This window comes from Chiloscyllium punctatum, chromosome 13 (assembly GCF_047496795.1).
Source record: "Chiloscyllium punctatum isolate Juve2018m chromosome 13, sChiPun1.3, whole genome shotgun sequence".
Classification (NCBI taxonomy): Eukaryota; Metazoa; Chordata; class Chondrichthyes; order Orectolobiformes; family Hemiscylliidae; genus Chiloscyllium; species Chiloscyllium punctatum.
In genome coordinates, this window is record NC_092751.1 from 84,891,210 (window position 1) to 84,908,700 (window position 17,491).

The 17,491-nt window shown below is 39.1% G+C and overlaps 1 protein-coding gene across 1 annotated transcript in view; it reads left to right on the top strand.

Annotated features, from left to right (window-relative positions):
* The window catches only part of LOC140484474 (LIM domain-binding protein 3-like), a 209,769-nt gene that overhangs the window by 127,482 nt on the left and 64,796 nt on the right, over positions 1–17,491 (top strand). Inside the window, exons 13-14 of the mRNA XM_072582883.1 lie at positions 7,419–7,595; positions 15,331–15,441. Coding sequence (XP_072438984.1) covers positions 7,419–7,595; positions 15,331–15,441 — 288 coding nt within the window. The remainder of the gene's footprint in view (positions 1–7,418; positions 7,596–15,330; positions 15,442–17,491) is intronic.

The following is a 17,491-nucleotide window of genomic DNA, read 5'->3' on the forward strand; positions in this document are numbered from 1 at the left end:
ATACATTAACTTCATATTTTTGAACTTGGATATTTAATTAAAAATAGAACCAGATGGAATTTGGTGAATTCTATGAAGTTTTTTTTAAATTCAAACAGATTATAAAATAATTTGGACAGTGATCTAAGTACATCATTTTCAAGAAAACACATGACTGCTGTCAAGAGCCTGGTTGACCCTTAGGTGTTAATACATAAAACATTAATACTGTTATGATTACAACAGGCAGAATAAGCACTTTAATGCAATGACTTTAGATTTGACTTCAGAAATGAAGGCTTAAAGCTTTTGTTCAGAAGAATCTAAAGTTCATTTCAGAAAGTAAAATAGTTTCTCCTCGCAAATGATCCAAGTATTTTTCAGTTCATTTCAACGAATCAGGTGCTACAACAGAAGTTGTTTCTAGTCTGTAAAGCTTCCAAACCAGAAGAGTGTATATCAAAATCTTCAAGTTGTGAGAAGTGATAAAGTTTAGTCCATCAGAATTTTGAAACATTCACGTCAATAAATTCAGAAAGGAATCACAAAATTGTCTTTACGTAAAGAAAATTGTTGACAGTGTCAGTTAAGTAAGTATTCAAAAAGCTGAGAAAGGAATGATATTTCTCTGAGATTACATCTCTTTGACAGTGTTGGAAAATGGGTTGAAACCTTGTTTTAACATTTGTTTTAAGATCTTTCTAACTGTCATATGAAGCTTCATTTGTTTATTTTTTTCTTTTATGTGAAAATTTATGTTCAGTTGTTAACATCTGTGGCCTCATATGAATATTTTGTGACTAACTGCCATGTTAATCAATCTCAAAAATGAAATATATGATCTATCAAGCTAGGTTTCATTCTGGGATCTGAAATGTCCAGCATTGCAATCAACTGTGATCATCATACCAGTAATGTCTCAGAACTTCACTAACTTGTTCTTGAGATGCGTTGAACACAGTCTCAGTGTCTCCCTGTAATTTCCTATTCTTCCTATGGAAAGTGACCTGTGATTGCTCACCACCACTTAACTGCACAGAAGTTGGGATGATAAAGTGTGCTAGTGAATTACCTATAAAAGTTCAGAACATAAACCTTCTAGACTTTGAGGACATTAAAACAGAGGAATTCTCTCCAGTGTGGGAAGATTTCTCTGCTTAACAATGTGCAACAATGTGTAAACATATTCTTTATAAAGGCGTTTGATCTCAGTGCGTAGAGGAAAATTTCCTGTCATTTGAGCTTTCAGAAGATTTTGATGAAATTCCAAATTAAAGGCTCTTTAATCAGCAGAAAGTAATGAAATGCTGGCAAAGTACATGAACTGAGTAATAAAATGGTTAAGGATAGGAAATAAGGCTGGGTCCAAAATTAAACCGAATATGTTTAATACAAAATAATATCTCTGTTAAAACACTGGGTAAAGGAACAGATGGAATAGCATCAAATAATCAAAGTAATCAAGGCTACTTGTTAGATTACAAGAATGTTGAGTGGAGTCCTGGAGGTTGCAAGGTAAATATTCGAGAGCACATAAACATAACTGTGGGGCATCAATCCAACAAGAAAATTCAGTGAGCAGACTTCACTTGGAGGTCAGTTGTCATAGCCTGGGATTCACAAATTAAAGGTGAGAGTGCAGTGAATGGCAGTATGAATTATTTTAATGTATAAGAACAGATATCAACAAAAGACCAAAATAATTTTAAGGCTAAAGTGAGGACTGCAGATGCTGGAGGTTAGAGACAAGAACGTGGTGCTGGAAAAGCACAGCAGGTCAGGCAGCATCTGAGGAGCAGGAGAATTGACGTTTTGGTCAAAAGTCCTTCATCAGGAACGAACCCAAAATAATTTTAAGCTTTACTGTCTAAAGAGATGGCTAAGAGAGAGAATCTTATTAAATTTCATAAAATGTTCAATAGTTTCAACAAGATAGTGATGGGATTAGAGTTCTGAACTAATGAAAGAAGCGATAATCCGTGATAGATACTTAGAATAATCTTCCAGTTCTAGGTACCTTCAAATGCCATTGATGCTAAATTGAGAGAAATGTATATTAAAAGGGAAGGTTTCAGGCTAGTGATCTTTTGCTACCTTTGATGTTTATATTATTGTAATTTTTTTCTTCTCTCCAATTCTTTAGATATTAATTTAAGATTGTCAAAGGGTCCTGTGCTAAATGCAGCTGATTAACATGACTTAATGTGGTTTTCATTGTGCCATTGCATATATTGGATGGGCCATTGCTAGAGATTGAATGCTATTATTTTTGATTATGTTGGTCAGATTATCTTCACTACATAAATGTGGTGAGTGCTACTGTACCTCCTCTCATACTCCATAGAATGCAGTATGTATGATGAATCTGAGAAGTGATATGCTTTTATTGGATGAAATCTACTACTGCAAGGGATGAGAAGCCCATCAGCTGGTAGACACAGGACATGCATTGTATTCTGTCAATTATTTGTTGTGGCTAATGGTACAACTGAGATATTCCCACCCACCACCAAGGCACCGATTCAGTTGGTCTTACCTAGAAATCTTACCAGTCATTTGATCTACGTAATGGAGTTTGAACCACAAGTAAACTCCAAAATATTTTTCCGTGTTACCCATTCTTAAACATTGCAGTCTGGGGGATAGCCTTCAGTATCTGAAATCAGGGACCAGTACTCTCAAATTACTTAGTAAGTGTACGATAGAGGTGCTGAAAGTGAATTTCAACTGCTGTGCAGTTTAGTGGATTTCCTGGCGAAGATAAGGTGGGTACAGTTTTATGCATTGCATGACAGGGCAAATAATGGATATTCTTGGTCACTTTGTTATCTGTTCCTGTTCCATGCCCTTGTCAATTATATTCTAAGATGATCTGTATATTTTGATTTCTTTGCACTTGTTCAGGTGAGAATAATGCTATAAATCTGGTGCTTGAGTTTGACGCACACTGGTATTTTCAACCTGCTGCTTTGATGTAAATATGATTTTACAGACTGTCTGGCTATTATACAAACTGCTGATATTTATTTCCATTTCAAAGTTGAAAATACACATCATTCAATTCATGATGAACTAAAGAATTGCCAGATAAATTGTGTTTGCGTTTGAGAGAGAAAATGAAGAATTTCTTTAAGTAAATGGTACCCTGGCCAATTACGGATATTCTAGGATCAATCCAAAGCTTGCCCATTTTATTTAATTGAAATTACTGTTTAAGTAGTGTGCTGGGATTCAGAACAAAATTCCATGAAATGCAGCAATTCCTTTTCAATCTGGATAAATAAATGGCATAAAAGAATATCATTCAAATTAACAGCCTGCAATGCCAAATAACTGGTGGGATAATTTGTCCACAATGATAATGTGTCCACAATGATAATGCAATCCTGCCTTCACACAGTGAACCTGTAGTGGTTAGGAGAAGTAAACATTTTATTCCTGCCAGTATCAAAGACAATAGTCCAAGCAGAGTGAAATTTACTCAAAGAAAAACTTATCACCTCTTGAACCGTATTTAAGGAGTAGTGTGCACAAATGTTTAGTTTTTTTCTAGGTTCAAGTCAGTGCCAATTATTTTAATAATGACAGCAATTTAGCTGAAGCTTTACCTGTGTAAAATTCATTCTGATATCAGTAGTCTTCCTCCATCAGATTCTGTACCATTTTTCCCAGGATGACCAAAGATCTCTCTAGAATTCTTTTTTTCACATATAAACTATGGTCCTTACTAAATATAACATTGCCAGAGCAGTTCTTGTCCTAGAATACTGAATCCATTATCACTCTATAGAAGGGGAACTATCTTAACAGGCTGATTGTAGAATATCTAATTGAATTCGGATGTTTAAGTAAAAATACAGCCAGATGGAATTTGGTGAGTTCTATGAAGGTTTTCATTTTAAAAAGTTTAGAAAATAATTTGGACAGTGACATAAATACATCAGTTTTAAAAAGATATAGGACTACAGTCAAGTTTCTGGTCGGCCCTATAGTGTTAATATATAAGATGCTAATGCTGTTGTGATTATGACAGGCAGAACAGTGCAATGATTTTAGATTTTACTTCAGAAAAGAAGGTTCAAAGCTTTTATTCAGAAGAATCTAGAGTTCAGTTTAGAAAGTAGAATAGTTTCTCTGAGCAAGTGATCCAAGTACATTCCAGTTCAGTTCACGGAACCAGGCATGTCAACAGAAATTGCTTCTAGCCTATGAAGCTTCTAAGCCAGGAGAATTTGTATAGAAATATTCAAGTTGTGAGAACTGCTTAAGTTTAGTCAATCAGAAGTTTGAAACATTCATATCAGGAAACTCAAAGGTATCAAAAATGATCTTTATAGTAAAGAAACTTGTTGATAGTGTCAGTTAAATAAGGATTCAAAAAGATGAGAAAGGAATGATATTTCTCTGGGATTACATCTCTTTAATAGATGGTGTCAAAGCCTTTGTTTGATCTTTGTTTTCAGATGTTTCTAACTGTCATATAAAGCTTTGTGTAAAAACTTATATTTAGTTGTTAACATCTGCAGCCTCATATTAATATATTTTAGTGACTAAATGCCATGTCAATTGATCTCAAAAATGAAATATATCATCTATCAAGCTAGGTTTAATTCAGGGATCAGATTTGTCTAGTATTACTCTCAGCTGGGATCATAATACCAGTAACGTCTATTATAAATTATCTGTAAATTGCATCCAATTCACTTGTTCCTATTGGAGAAGGAGCAAATCTTGGCCTTCTCTTGTGTAATAAGACAGGGCAACTGACTGCAGTGACGGTAGGGGAACACTTTGGGTCTAGTGAACATAGTTCTATTAGTTTTAAAATAATTGTGGAAAAAGATAAGCCTTCCATAAAAGTTAAAATTTTAATTGGGGTAAGGCAAATGTTAATGTTATGATTCAAGAACCTTCAAATGTTGATTGGAGTAAACTGTTTGCAGCTAAAGGATTGTCTGATAAGTGGGAGGCTTTCAAAAGTCTGACAACAAGAGTCATTATGTTCCTGTTACAGTGAAAGGTAAGGATGGGGAACAATGGCTAAATAATGACATTAAAAGGTTTTAGCCAAGAATAAAAAAGAATCAGATATCAAATTTGGACAACTGGGTTCAAATGAATTTCTTGAATAGTATAAAGAGTGTGGAGCATTCTTAAGAGGGAGATCAGGGAGGCAATGAAGGGATATGACATAGCCTTGGCATATAAAGTGAAGAATAATCCAGAGATTCTACAAGTACATTAAGAGCAAGAGAGTAACTCGAGAGAATAGGGCACCTTGAAGAATACAGAGGTCGTCTTTGTGTTGAACCTCAGGAGATGGGAGAGATATTAATATTTTGTGTTGGTTTTTACTGTGGAGAAAGAAATAGAGGCAAGAGTACTCACTGAAATAAATATTAATGTTTTGAAAACAGTCCACATTACAGAAGAGGAAGGTCTTAGAAAATATAAAGGTGGACAAATCTCTGGTACCTGCTCTCATGTATCCGAGGACATTTTAGGAAGTCAGAGAGGAAATTACTGGGCCCCTTGCAGAAATACTTGCATCATCTGTAATTACGGATGAGGTGCCAGATGACTGGAGAGTGGCTAATGTTGTGTCTTTGTTTAAGAAGGGACGTAAAGAGAACCCTGTGAACTATAGACATATAAGTCTGACTTCGCTGATCGGTAAGCTGTTAGTGGTGCATCTGAAAGAAATGCACTTGAAGAAGGAAAGAATGATTATAGAAATTCAGCATGGTTTTGTGTGAAGGAATTCGTGTTTCACAAATGATTGAGGTTTTTGAGGAAGTAACCAAGAAGATTGATGAGGGCAGAGCAATAGACATTGTTTACTTGGACTTTAGTAAAGCCTTTGACAAGATTTCGCATGGTCGACTAATTAGTAAAGTTAGATGATGTGGGATTCAGGGTGAGCTTGCAAATTGGATATGAAATTGGCTTAATGGCAGAAGACAGTGGTGGTGGAGGGTTGGTTTTTGGACTGCTTGGCCTGTTACCAGCAGTGTTCTGAATGGATCAAAGCTGGGTTTACTTCTGTTTATCATTTCTATATTCTGATCTAAATCATTTATATAAGACATGGTTAATAAGTTTGCGGGTGACACCAAAATTGGTGGTATAGTGGACACTGAAGAAGGTTACCTAAGGTTATCAAAGAGATCTTGATCAATTGGGTCAATGGATTGAGGAGTGGCAGATGGAGTTTAATTTGGATAAATTTAATGTGAGATATTGCATTTTGGAAACAGACAAGGGTAGATCTTATATAATTAAAAGTATGGTCTTGGGTAGCATTGTAGAACGGAGAGACATGGAGGTTCAGGTATATAATCCTTTGAAGTTTCCATCACATGTAAGTAGGGTGCTTGAGAAGGCATTAGCACATTTGCCTTCATTGCTCAGACCTTTGAGTAAAGGAGTTGGGATGTCATGTTGAGATTGTACAGGATGTTGGTGAAGCTTCTTCTGCAGGACTATGTCCAGTTCTAGTTGCCCTGCTATAGGTAGGATATTATTAAGCTGGAGAGGGTTCAGAAGAAATTTACGGGATGTTGCCGGGAATGGAGGGTTTGAGTTATAAGAAAAGGCTGGATAGGCTAGGTCTTTTTTCACTGGAGTGAAGGAGGTTGAGGAGTGACCTTATAGAGGTCTATAAAATCATGAAGGGTACAGGTAAGGTGACTGGCAGGTGTATTTTCCCTAGGGTGGGGGATTTCAAGACTATGGGCATATTTTTAGGGTGAGAGGAGAAAGATTTAAAAAAGAAATGAGGGGCAATTTCTTTACTCAGAGTGATGTGTGTGTGGAATGAACGTCCAGAGGAAGTGGTCGATCTAGGTACAATTACAACATTTAAAAGACATCTGGATAAGTACATGAATATGAAATGTTCAGAGGGATACGGGCCAAGCGCAAGCTGTGGGACAAGTTTAGTTTTGGATTATATTCAGCATGGACTGGTTGGCCTAAAGTGTCTGTTTCTATGACTCTTCATATGGGATTGGCTTTGCTCTGTGTTGGTTTGATAACATAATATTTTAATCTTCGCTATCAATGAGAGTGGGGAGCAGCTGCCTGCCAAATTGTTGGACGAGGTATCTCCACATGTATTTTTACAGAAATGAAACTGTCCTCAGAAAAAGATAAACTAGCAGTGACTTATCATTTTATTGGAGACAGAATATCCATGTTACTTTTCATATCCAAAGTAATAATCTAGTGTAGCAACTATTTAGTTCTAATTCTACTTGCAAATTTGGTTCTCTCTCAGGCCCAGGACCAACTGTTCGATATTGCTGTGATTTCCAAGATGTTGGCAGTCCAAAATTCAGCTGATGAGAAATTCCATCGTTGATTCGATTTTTAAAATCTGTTCTGCTCTGAGAGACTTGTTTTTCATGATTTGTTTTCCCTTCTGTAATTTGAATTAGCACACCTATTGAGCACGCTCAGCCAGCTTCGTCAGCATCCAGCCCTGCCTATGCTGCTATGCCTGTTGCTTCAGCCAATCCACCTGCTGTCGCTAACCTGATGGCATCGCCGATCTCGCCACCTGCTGCTGCCAGTCAAGATCGTACTGCTGTGCCAGCCTCCCCTGCTCTGCAAAGGTATCAATTTTCTGCAAGAAAGATAGTTGTTCTATCCATTTAGTAATGACCTGGTTTGATAGGACTCACTTTGCCTCTTTGAGGGCAGACTCAACTGCTGCTGCATCCTTGTCTGTTCCGTTTATGTGCAGGTATAACTGTGTCCTTAGCAGGCATTCTCTGTAATGTGGGAAATTACAATTGTAGATACCAGGTAGCATTGAGTCTCTCAGTACCAGGAGTCCTGCCAGAGGGCAAGAATCTGGCATGATCCTGAGGAAATCTTAAGGGTCCTGTTCATGAACAATAAAACTTACACTACATTACTGAAGAGGTGGAATCATTTCAAGGGGTAGAGGAAAGAGCAGCTTTTTATGTCTTTTAGTTGGTCCAGAACCACAGGTAAAGGAATGTTCTCGAAAGAGAGGGTGATATGTCTACTCTTCCTTCAAAGATGCATTGGCAGGTGGGGAATTGGTGTAGATTGTAAACCATTACTCCAGTGACTGCAACCATCCCTCATTTCCTGATCTCTCGGGAAATTAGATGGCTCTCCTACATAATCTAATTTACATATAATGCACAGGATTGGAGTAGCCAACTGCCATCCCTGTGAGGTAACGGGTAGAAATGTGTAGGACTAATGGAGAGATGATGTTAGATATCATCTCACTTTAACTATTATACCTCAAACAAGTTAGGAAAATCCAATATGTCCAAAATACCCTGACTACGACTATCCATAATATTGCCCTGATTTCAGCTAATAATCCGAAGCCTTGAATTATCTGGTTTTTGGGGTTTCACATCACAGAATACTTTTGCATTCAACTGACAGAGCTTCCACGGCTGTCTCAGCAGACAGGTTTTCAAAAGGCCCATTGGTGAGTTTGGAATTCAATATCTACCTTTAATTTACTGCCCAAAGAAAGGTTAATACTGAAAACCTGTCTCACAATTTGTTAGATGGAGTTATTAGGTAAAGGAATGTCAGTAATTTTTCTCAAATGTCAGAGTGAGTTATGTTGCAAGGTGTGGCACCTGTAGAGATTTTTAAGGAAGTGCTGGCAACCTAACAAACACAGACATAAACACTGGCACATTTATACAGATATGTAGTCAAAAGGTGTGGCGCTGCAAAAGCACAGCAGGTTAGGCAGCATCCGAGGAGCAGGACAGTCAATGTTTCGGTCATAAGCCCTTCATCAGGAATGTGGAGGGGGCTGAGAGATAAATAGGAGAGTGGGGAGTTGGGGGTGGGGGAAAGATAGCTGAGAAGACGATAGGTCAATGGAGGTGTGGGATGATAGTGATAGGTCGGTAAAGAGGGTGAAGTGGATAGGTGGGAAGGAAGATGGACAGGTAAGACAGTTCAAGAGGCTGGTGCCGAGTTGGAGGGTTGGATCTGGGATGAGGTTGGATGACGGAAGATTAGGAAACTCATGAAGTCAGTGTTGATGCTGTGTGGGTTGATGGATCTCAGGGCAGAAGATGAGGCGTTTTCCTCCAGTTGTCGGGTGGCTTGAATTTGACAGTGGAGGTGGTCCAGGACTTGCATGTTCTTGGAGGAGTGGGAGGGGGAGTTGAAGTTGGCCACAGGGCGGTGGGGTTTTTTGGTGCGTGTGTCCCAGGGATGTTCCCTGAAACGCATCGCGAGTAGCTGTCCTGCCTTTCTGATGTAGAGAAGACCACATTGACAGCAATGGATACTATAGATGAGGTGTTTGGATATGAAGGAAAATCTCTTTTGGATGTGAAAAGATCCTTTGGGGACTAGGACAGAGATGACAAGGGAGGTGTGGGCGCAGAAATCCACCCTCCACATGGGGTACCGTCCTTATTGCTGCAAGAGGTGTAAAACCTGCGCCCCCACCTCTGTCCAAGTCTCCAAAGTTTTTTTTCACATCAGGCAGAGATTTTCCTGCGCATCCAAACATCTCATCTACTGTGTCCGTTGCTCTCGATGTGGTCTCCTCTACATCGGGGAGACAGGATGCCAACTCGTGGAATGTTTCAGGGAATATCTCTGGGACACATGCACCAAACAACCCCACTGCCCTGTGGCTGAACACTTCAACACCCCATCCCACTCCACCAAGGACATGCAAGTCCTGGGCTGCCTCCACCACCAAATCCAAGCTACCTGATCACGAGAGAAAGAACGCCTCATCTTCTGCCTTGGGACCCTTCAAGCACATGGCATCAACCTTGACTTCACTAGCTTCCTAATCCCCTCTCCCCTCACCTCATCCCAGATATAAACTCCAACTTGGCACCGCCCTCTTGAACTGTCCTATCTTCCTTCCCATTGATCAACTCTACCCTCCCCTCCAACCTATCACTATCACCCCCACCTGCACTTATCTATTGTCTTCTCAGCTACCTTACGCCACCCCCACCTCCATGCGCCTATATATCTTTCAGCCCTCTATCTATTCCACCCCCCCCCCCCCCCCCCCCCCCCCACACACACACACACACACACACACACACACACTCCTGATGAAGGGCTTATGCACAAATCGTCATCTCTCCTGCTCCTCTGATGCTGTCTGACCTGCTGTCCTTTTCCAGCGCCACACGTTTTGACTCTGATCTCCAGCATCTGCAGTCCTCACTTTCTTCCTCATATGCAAATATATAAACACACATTCACACATACACAAACATTTCCTAGATTTTGAAATGACTGTTGGCTTTCCTCATTGGGAAACTGGATTTGGGATTGAGTTAACCTGTCAATTATCTTTTAATTGACTATTTGGGATTGACCCTAAAGTAACCTTACAGAACTGATTGGTGAGAAGTAGAATTATCACTGGACTCTGAGACACTTCCACACACTAACCATGTAAGCAAATAGCCCAACAGATGGATGGGGCCACTGGGACAGCAGTAATGAAGAAGGATCACTGGACCCCAAAACAGTAACTCTGATTTCTCTCTACAGATGCTGCCAGACCTGCTGAGCTCTTCCAGCAATTTCTGTTTTTATTTGAGATGGATAGGGCTACTGGAGCTAGAGAAGCTATGGGAAGTACATGTACATCCCATGCTCCATGCTAGTAAGGTGCCATTTTTTAGTTGATGCTCATGTAAGGTCTCATGGTCTTGGCTGTTGTCATCCTGTATTTGAATTCCCTAAGGTTGTGAGGTGCACCATAGGTGGGACAAATAGGCACTCTGTAAGGTAAAGAATGAATACTCTCAAGGATTTTTAAAATGGATATGTTTCCATTTTAAACAGAGGTGTCTCTGCATTTGTGGAACTTAACCCAGCTAACAAAAACCTGCCGCGTTTGTCATTGAGAAGTTCTACACGTATTTGTCTTTAATTTATTCACTATTAATACGGCATTACATTCCATCGTGGAACTATAGAGGTTTACAGTTATAGCCCCTCAGGTCTGGGTCAGCTTTTGCTCAAATAATCCAAAACTAATCTCCTGCCTTACTTTTGGTGCATCTGCTTTGTATGTTTGACTGTTCATTCCATCACTTCTTCAACTATTCCCAATGGCAAAGCATTCCACACTCTAATAACTTGCTACAATGTGTTTCTCTTAACATCCTCACTCTTTTAGTGACTCTTTTAAGTTGATAAGTGACTCCCTAACAATGGAAATAACCTTTCATCGTTCATTCAGCAAAACCTTTCATAAATTTAAATGATCTATTAAATCTTGTTAACCTTCTCAACTCCAGTGGAAGAGTACTCCTGCCTTGTAATTTTAGATCTTCATCCTGGAATCATTTTGTTTAATCTATACAACTGAACTTTGGTCTTAACGTTCAATCTATAATGGGTATACTTTAATCCACAGTACTTCTAATGGTTGCCTAATATTTGCCCAGTGCAAATTTTGAATTATCTCCTTACACTTTCTTTATCAAAACTAACACACATAATGTTGGAGAAACTCAGGTCTAGCAGTATCTGTGAAAAGAGAAACAGTGAACATTTCAAGGCTGGTATGACTCTTCAAACTTTCTTTATATTACCCAAAATGCTATTTGGCAATTTTATAGATTTATCATCCATATACTTCCATTTGCAGCCATGGGTTTCCAGTGCACCACACCCTACAACATGCATTTTTCCTACTTGTTAAGAATTTTGCTGTGCTGTGGCTATCCACTCAAGTTCATTTTGGAGCCTGCTTTTTTTTTTGCCAAACTTGATTCCTTATATTTTCCAGCACAGTAGCAGCACTGAAAATCTATCGTGATATCCAAATCATGTGTATCTCTTTAATTATCCAAGAATGATCCAAGTTGTCATCAGACAAGGGTTACTTAGTTTGGTTTATAAACTACTTTATCCAAACAGTCATCAAAGAAAGTGGAATGTGGAGTAGGATAAAAATTGCTTTATACAATCAATTCAACTTATGCTTGCATGCTTAATGAATAACAAGTGAACACTAGTCCATTTAGTTGAATTTTTACTTAAAGAGAAATTGATTTACTTTGCTGTCTGTCTTCCCCACTGTGCAAAGTATGTTGCTACCTGTTGCTTTTCTATCCTGTAGTTGAATGATAACAGAATTTAAAGAACAGGAACAGACCCTTCATCCTGGCCTATGGTGGTATTTATACTTCTTACCAAACTCTAAAGAGCATTGTAGGAACACAAACTGTTTTCCATTATAGGCTAAGTCTTTTAAGAGAATGTAATTTTTCCTCTGACTATAATCAAACAAAACGTTTGTCGGATTGCTCCATGATTAATTGAGTGATATGTTCCTACCTTGATTGTAAATATTTTCTAATCAACCTGTTCAGTTATTACAAAATTCAGGAGTAAATGGGACTTGAATCTGAGTCTTCTGGCCCAGAGGTAGAGAAACTACCACTGCACTACAGGGCCCCCCTGCTCTGCTTGTACTGTTAGGTTGAAAATAATTAAAGGTACAATATAGTTATAGATGATTTGACCCGATCAATTTATATCACTGTCTACCCTCCACATGAGAAAATAATTCTAATCGTGTTTACCTGAATTGTTGCCCCATCCTTTTCATCACACCTTAGTTAACTCATCTATCTCATCTAATCTTGAATGTTGACAGTTTCCAGTTAAACCACAGACCCTGGAATTGAATTCCACAGCCTCAAAACTGTGTGGGTGAAAATACTTTTGCCTTCTGTTCAAAATCTGTTATATTTGTCACTTAATAACAGCACATTGTTTGAGAACCTTTAACTACTGAAAAACACTGTTCCTTTTTTGTCCATTTAGTCCTTCCAAAATTTTAATTAATTTATTATATTCTGTAATGTGTATTTTCCTTATTATAAAAGTAGATTTTTATTTATTCTATAAGATTTGTTCTTTCTTAAACCCAGAGACATCTTAGTCAATCTCATTGTACTAATGCTGAAGCCTTATGTGAACTGAAGTCTTATTCAGGTTTTACATTTTGGAATTTATAATCTACACCTTATGATAAAAGTAGAATTTCATTTGCTTTTTGACAGGTCTGTCAATTTTTGTGAACCTGTAATTCCAATTCCTCTGCTTATCTTCAACATCAAACCTACTTCCATTCAGACTAAAATAACTTTTTTAAAAATCAAAATATATAACTCTACACACTTGTTTTCCTTATACTGCTTTTAAAAGTGTACTGGATTATCGAGATTTGAGAAGCTTTGTAGCTCAGGTTGAGTTCTGGATGTAGGTTTGCTCGCTGTGCTGGGAAGTTCGGTTTCAGACATTTCGTCACCATACTAGGTAATATCATCAGTGAGCCTTTGGTGAAGTACTGGTGGTATGGCTTCTTATTTATGTGTTTAGGTTTCCTTGGGTTGGTGATGTAATTTCTTGTGGTGATGTCATTTCTGTTCTTTTTCTCGGGGGGTGGGAAATGGGATCCAAGTCAATGTGTTTGTTGATAGAATTCCGGTTAGAGTGCCCTGCTTCTAAGGATTCTCGCATGTGTCTCTGTTTGACTTGTCCTAGGATAGATGTGTTGTTCCAGTCAAAGTGGTGTCCTTCCTCACCTGTATGTAAAGGTACTAGTGAGAGTGGGTCATGTCTTTTTATGGCTAGTTGATATTCATGTATCCTGGTGGCTAGTTTTCTGCCTGTTTGTCCAATGTAGTATTTATAAATAAATAAACACATAAACAAAAAATGGGCCATACCACCAATGTTTCACCTGGAGGCTCACTGATGATGTTACCGAATATGATGACGAAACGTCTGAAACTGAACCTACTAGCTCAGTGAACAAATCTACACCTAGTACTGGATTATGTTGAGTCAGATTTGTGTTATCAGAAGTTTGCCAATTTATGTGAGCACAGAGAATTAAGAGTGTTCTCGAGGTGCTGCCTAGTTGGGGAAAATTAATTTCCAATATGCCAACCAGCTGACAGACTTCACTGGATCTGTAATAATCTCTAAATATTTATGACCTTTGTCACTGTGGTGCTGTGATTGACACAGATAAAGGGAGAGAAGTTGTCATTACTTATACAGGTTAATATGACCATTTTTGCATCAACCAGAGGACCAGAAGCAGATGTCAGTATGTAACTGGAGCTCTGCGTAGAGGATTGGTGGAATTTTGACATTTTCACACCGGTAAGATTAGCTATTTCAGTGGATTAGTGGGTTACACTGAACCTTAAAGACCGAAAGATCCCAGCTTTGGCTCCTTATCTGTTAGCTGTTCTCAATAGGGACAACAGCTGGGATGCTGAAGCATGTGGAAATATTCCATTCTTGCTGCTGGTTGCCATTCACTGGATCCTATTAGAAGTGCTTAGATGTGACACTGTCCAGCTCTACCATCTTGACTAATGCATGAAAGATTGTCACATGGATCGAGTGTTGGAAGGTCTACGGAATGGAATTGCTCAGTGCCTTGATGATAGTGGAGGGAAGAGTAGAAAATGTGAAAACAATGCAGTAGAAGGTGCTTTTGATGCAAGTACAATATTGGCATGGTTTGGCAGTCGTTTGAAAATGCATTGCTATGAGCCAACACTGCACTACAGGAGACTATGAGTAACTGTGAGAGTTCATTGTTGGTAAAGTATTCAAAAAAAACTTTTCAGTGTTTGTGTAAATTCTCAATTTATTTCTAGTAATCGTTTTATCATTTAATCATTTTACAATCTTCAGCCATATCTTGTCTACTAGATTGCCCTGTGAAATTATTACAGGGATGGGTGATATCCTCCATTGTTTTCCTGTATTGCTGAGGCAAGAATGAATAAAAACGTGAGCATTAATTATTGGTTTTGGTGTACAAGCAGTTATATAACTCTGTCGTATACTGGTGTGCTAAAATCCAGAGTAAGCATGTCTTTTCATTTATTGCTATTAGATTATGGATGCATAGAACCTGACATTCACAAAATTCCACCTCCATGAGGTGGTAATGTCATAAATTATTTTTAACTTATGTGCTTCTTAATTTAATATAGTTATTGTTTGTTAAAAAGTATTAAGTAACTGGGAACTATGATAAAACTGCCTGAGGAGGGGCGGCAGTAGCCTTGAAAGGGTGCATTTCATAAAAGGTTGTGCACTTGCAATATCAACAGGCATTATCTGACTGATATTGAAATGAATTTTGCAAGATGTTTCAGCTAATCTGCCCACCCAGGTCCTGCCCATAATCTAATGCTGTTTTACAGTATTGCTCTAGTTTAATTGGTGTCTGCTAATGCAAGCTGTTGTGTTGAGCGTTGTGCATCTTTGTAGTGTTGATGCCTTTTCTCTGCTCTGTATTCTCTTCAGAATGGCTGCACCTTCCATTGCTTCACCCATGCAGCCTGGAATGCTTGCTGGGTCCAGGACTACATCCCTGGCTGCTGCCACTATAACTGCTGCTATCTCTGCGCAGACTAGGTATATCCATCTCCCTTCATCTACTTTCCATCTCTCTCTCTCTATTAACAAATGAAAACAATATTCTAGAAAAGATGTCACGAACAATAAACACGGAAGCCCAGAATATACTAGGCAGTAAATGACTTCAGCACTCTGTGGGCCACATTAATTAATCCCCCAAAGCCTTCCCTATTTCCTTCAAGTTGAAGCAAGTTTCTCTTCTTTGGTTATTGCAAAACATGGAAAAATCCCAGCTGGCAACTGCCAATCTAAATTTACAAGATTGCAAATAAAGATGGAAATTGAAGAAAATCATCCAAATGAGTTTTGTTGCAGTTATCTATAGGAAATGTATTCAAAAAGGTGAGCTCTAAGCTATGGGGAAGAACTTGTTTGCAGTGACTGTTAGCTTTTGCCAAGTTCTCATTGATGCTCCCATGTTTTTTGCTGTGTGGAAATATATTAACTATTAATTGTTCTCTAGCCTTCTTTTCAAAAGGAAATTAATACATTGGAGAGAAACGAAGGTAGGAAGTGACTTGAGACAGGTAATGATGTCTCGGTCAGGCAAGAGCAAATTGGGATAGGCAGGATTCTGCTCGTTCAGTGCTTCAGCTGGATAAGATGCTGAGCTGGCATGATATGAGTACCCATGGTTTCAATGGTGAGGGTTGCTTGTACAGTTGATAGAGAGTTAGTTCACTGACTGCGGGTGGATGTGTTGTCTGATGGAATTAATCTTGATTTGAATATTTTTATGATACATAACTTCAGGAATGAGAAGTGCCACAATGGGACTGGGCTCAGTGTTGCAGTACAATTGATTATTGCAAACACAGTGGAACTTGTTTGATTGCTGAAACACTCCAGATTATAGAATATTAAAATCAGAAAAAACTGCAGATGCTGTAAATCAGAAACAAAAACAGAAGTTGCTGGAAAAGCTCAGCAGGTCTGTGAAGATAAAACAAAGTTAATGTTTCAGCTCTGGTGACCCTCAGAACTGATGGCAGCTCTGAAAATGTTGGTTTATTTGCAGAAGATAGGGTCGGGTAGGGGGCAAAGTGTAAATGATAGGTAGAGCCCAGAGAAAGAGAAGAACAGTTGGACAGACAAAGGAATCAATGATGATCTGGCTGGGAGGGTGAATAGCTGTTAATGGTGACCATTAGTGGCTAAAATTCGGTGGTGTGTAATGGTGGGCCATGTGATAACAATGCCTGGTGTGTGTGTGGGGGAGTTTAGGTCTTAGAATTATTGAACTCAATATTGAGTCCAGAGGGCTGCATGGTCCCCAAGCAGAAAATGAGGTGTTCTTCCAGCTTGTGCTGACCTCTGCTGGAATACTGCAGCAAACCTGAGACAGACATGTTGGCCAGGGAACAGGGTGGTGTGTTAAAGTGGCAGGCAACTGGAAGCTCAGGGTCTATTTTTTGGTGGAATGTAGATGTTCTGTGAAGCGGACACCTAGTCTGCACTTCATTTCCCCAGTGTAGAAGAGACCACATTCTGAGCAGCAAATGCAGTAGTCTAGGTTGTGAGAATTGCAGGTAAAATGCTGCTTCACCTGGAAGGTAGATTTGGGTCCTTGGTTACTCAGGAGGGAGGAGGAAAATGGGCAGGTGTTACACCTTAAGTGATTGCAGGTGAAGGTGCCGTAGGGCTGTGAGGGGTGTTGGAGTGAAGGACCAGGGTTTCCCGGAGGGAATGATCCCTGCAGAAGGTGGACAAGGGAGAGGAGGGGAATATAAGTCTGGTAGTGGTATCTCACTGAAGGTTGTGCAATAGTGACTGATAATCTTCTGGATGTGGATGCTGGTGGGATGGTAGGTAAGGACAAGGGGAACCCTATTGCTATTGTGGGACGGAAAAGAGGGGTTAAGGGCAGACATGGGAGATGGGTCAGATCCATTTGAGGGCCCTGTCGACAATAGTACTGGTGAATTCTTGGTTGAGGAACAAGGTGGACATTTTGGAGTCTCCCTTGTCAAAGTTTGCCTCATCAGAACATAAACAACAGAGATGGAGGAACTGGGAGAATGGAATGGATTCTTTACAGGAAACAGGC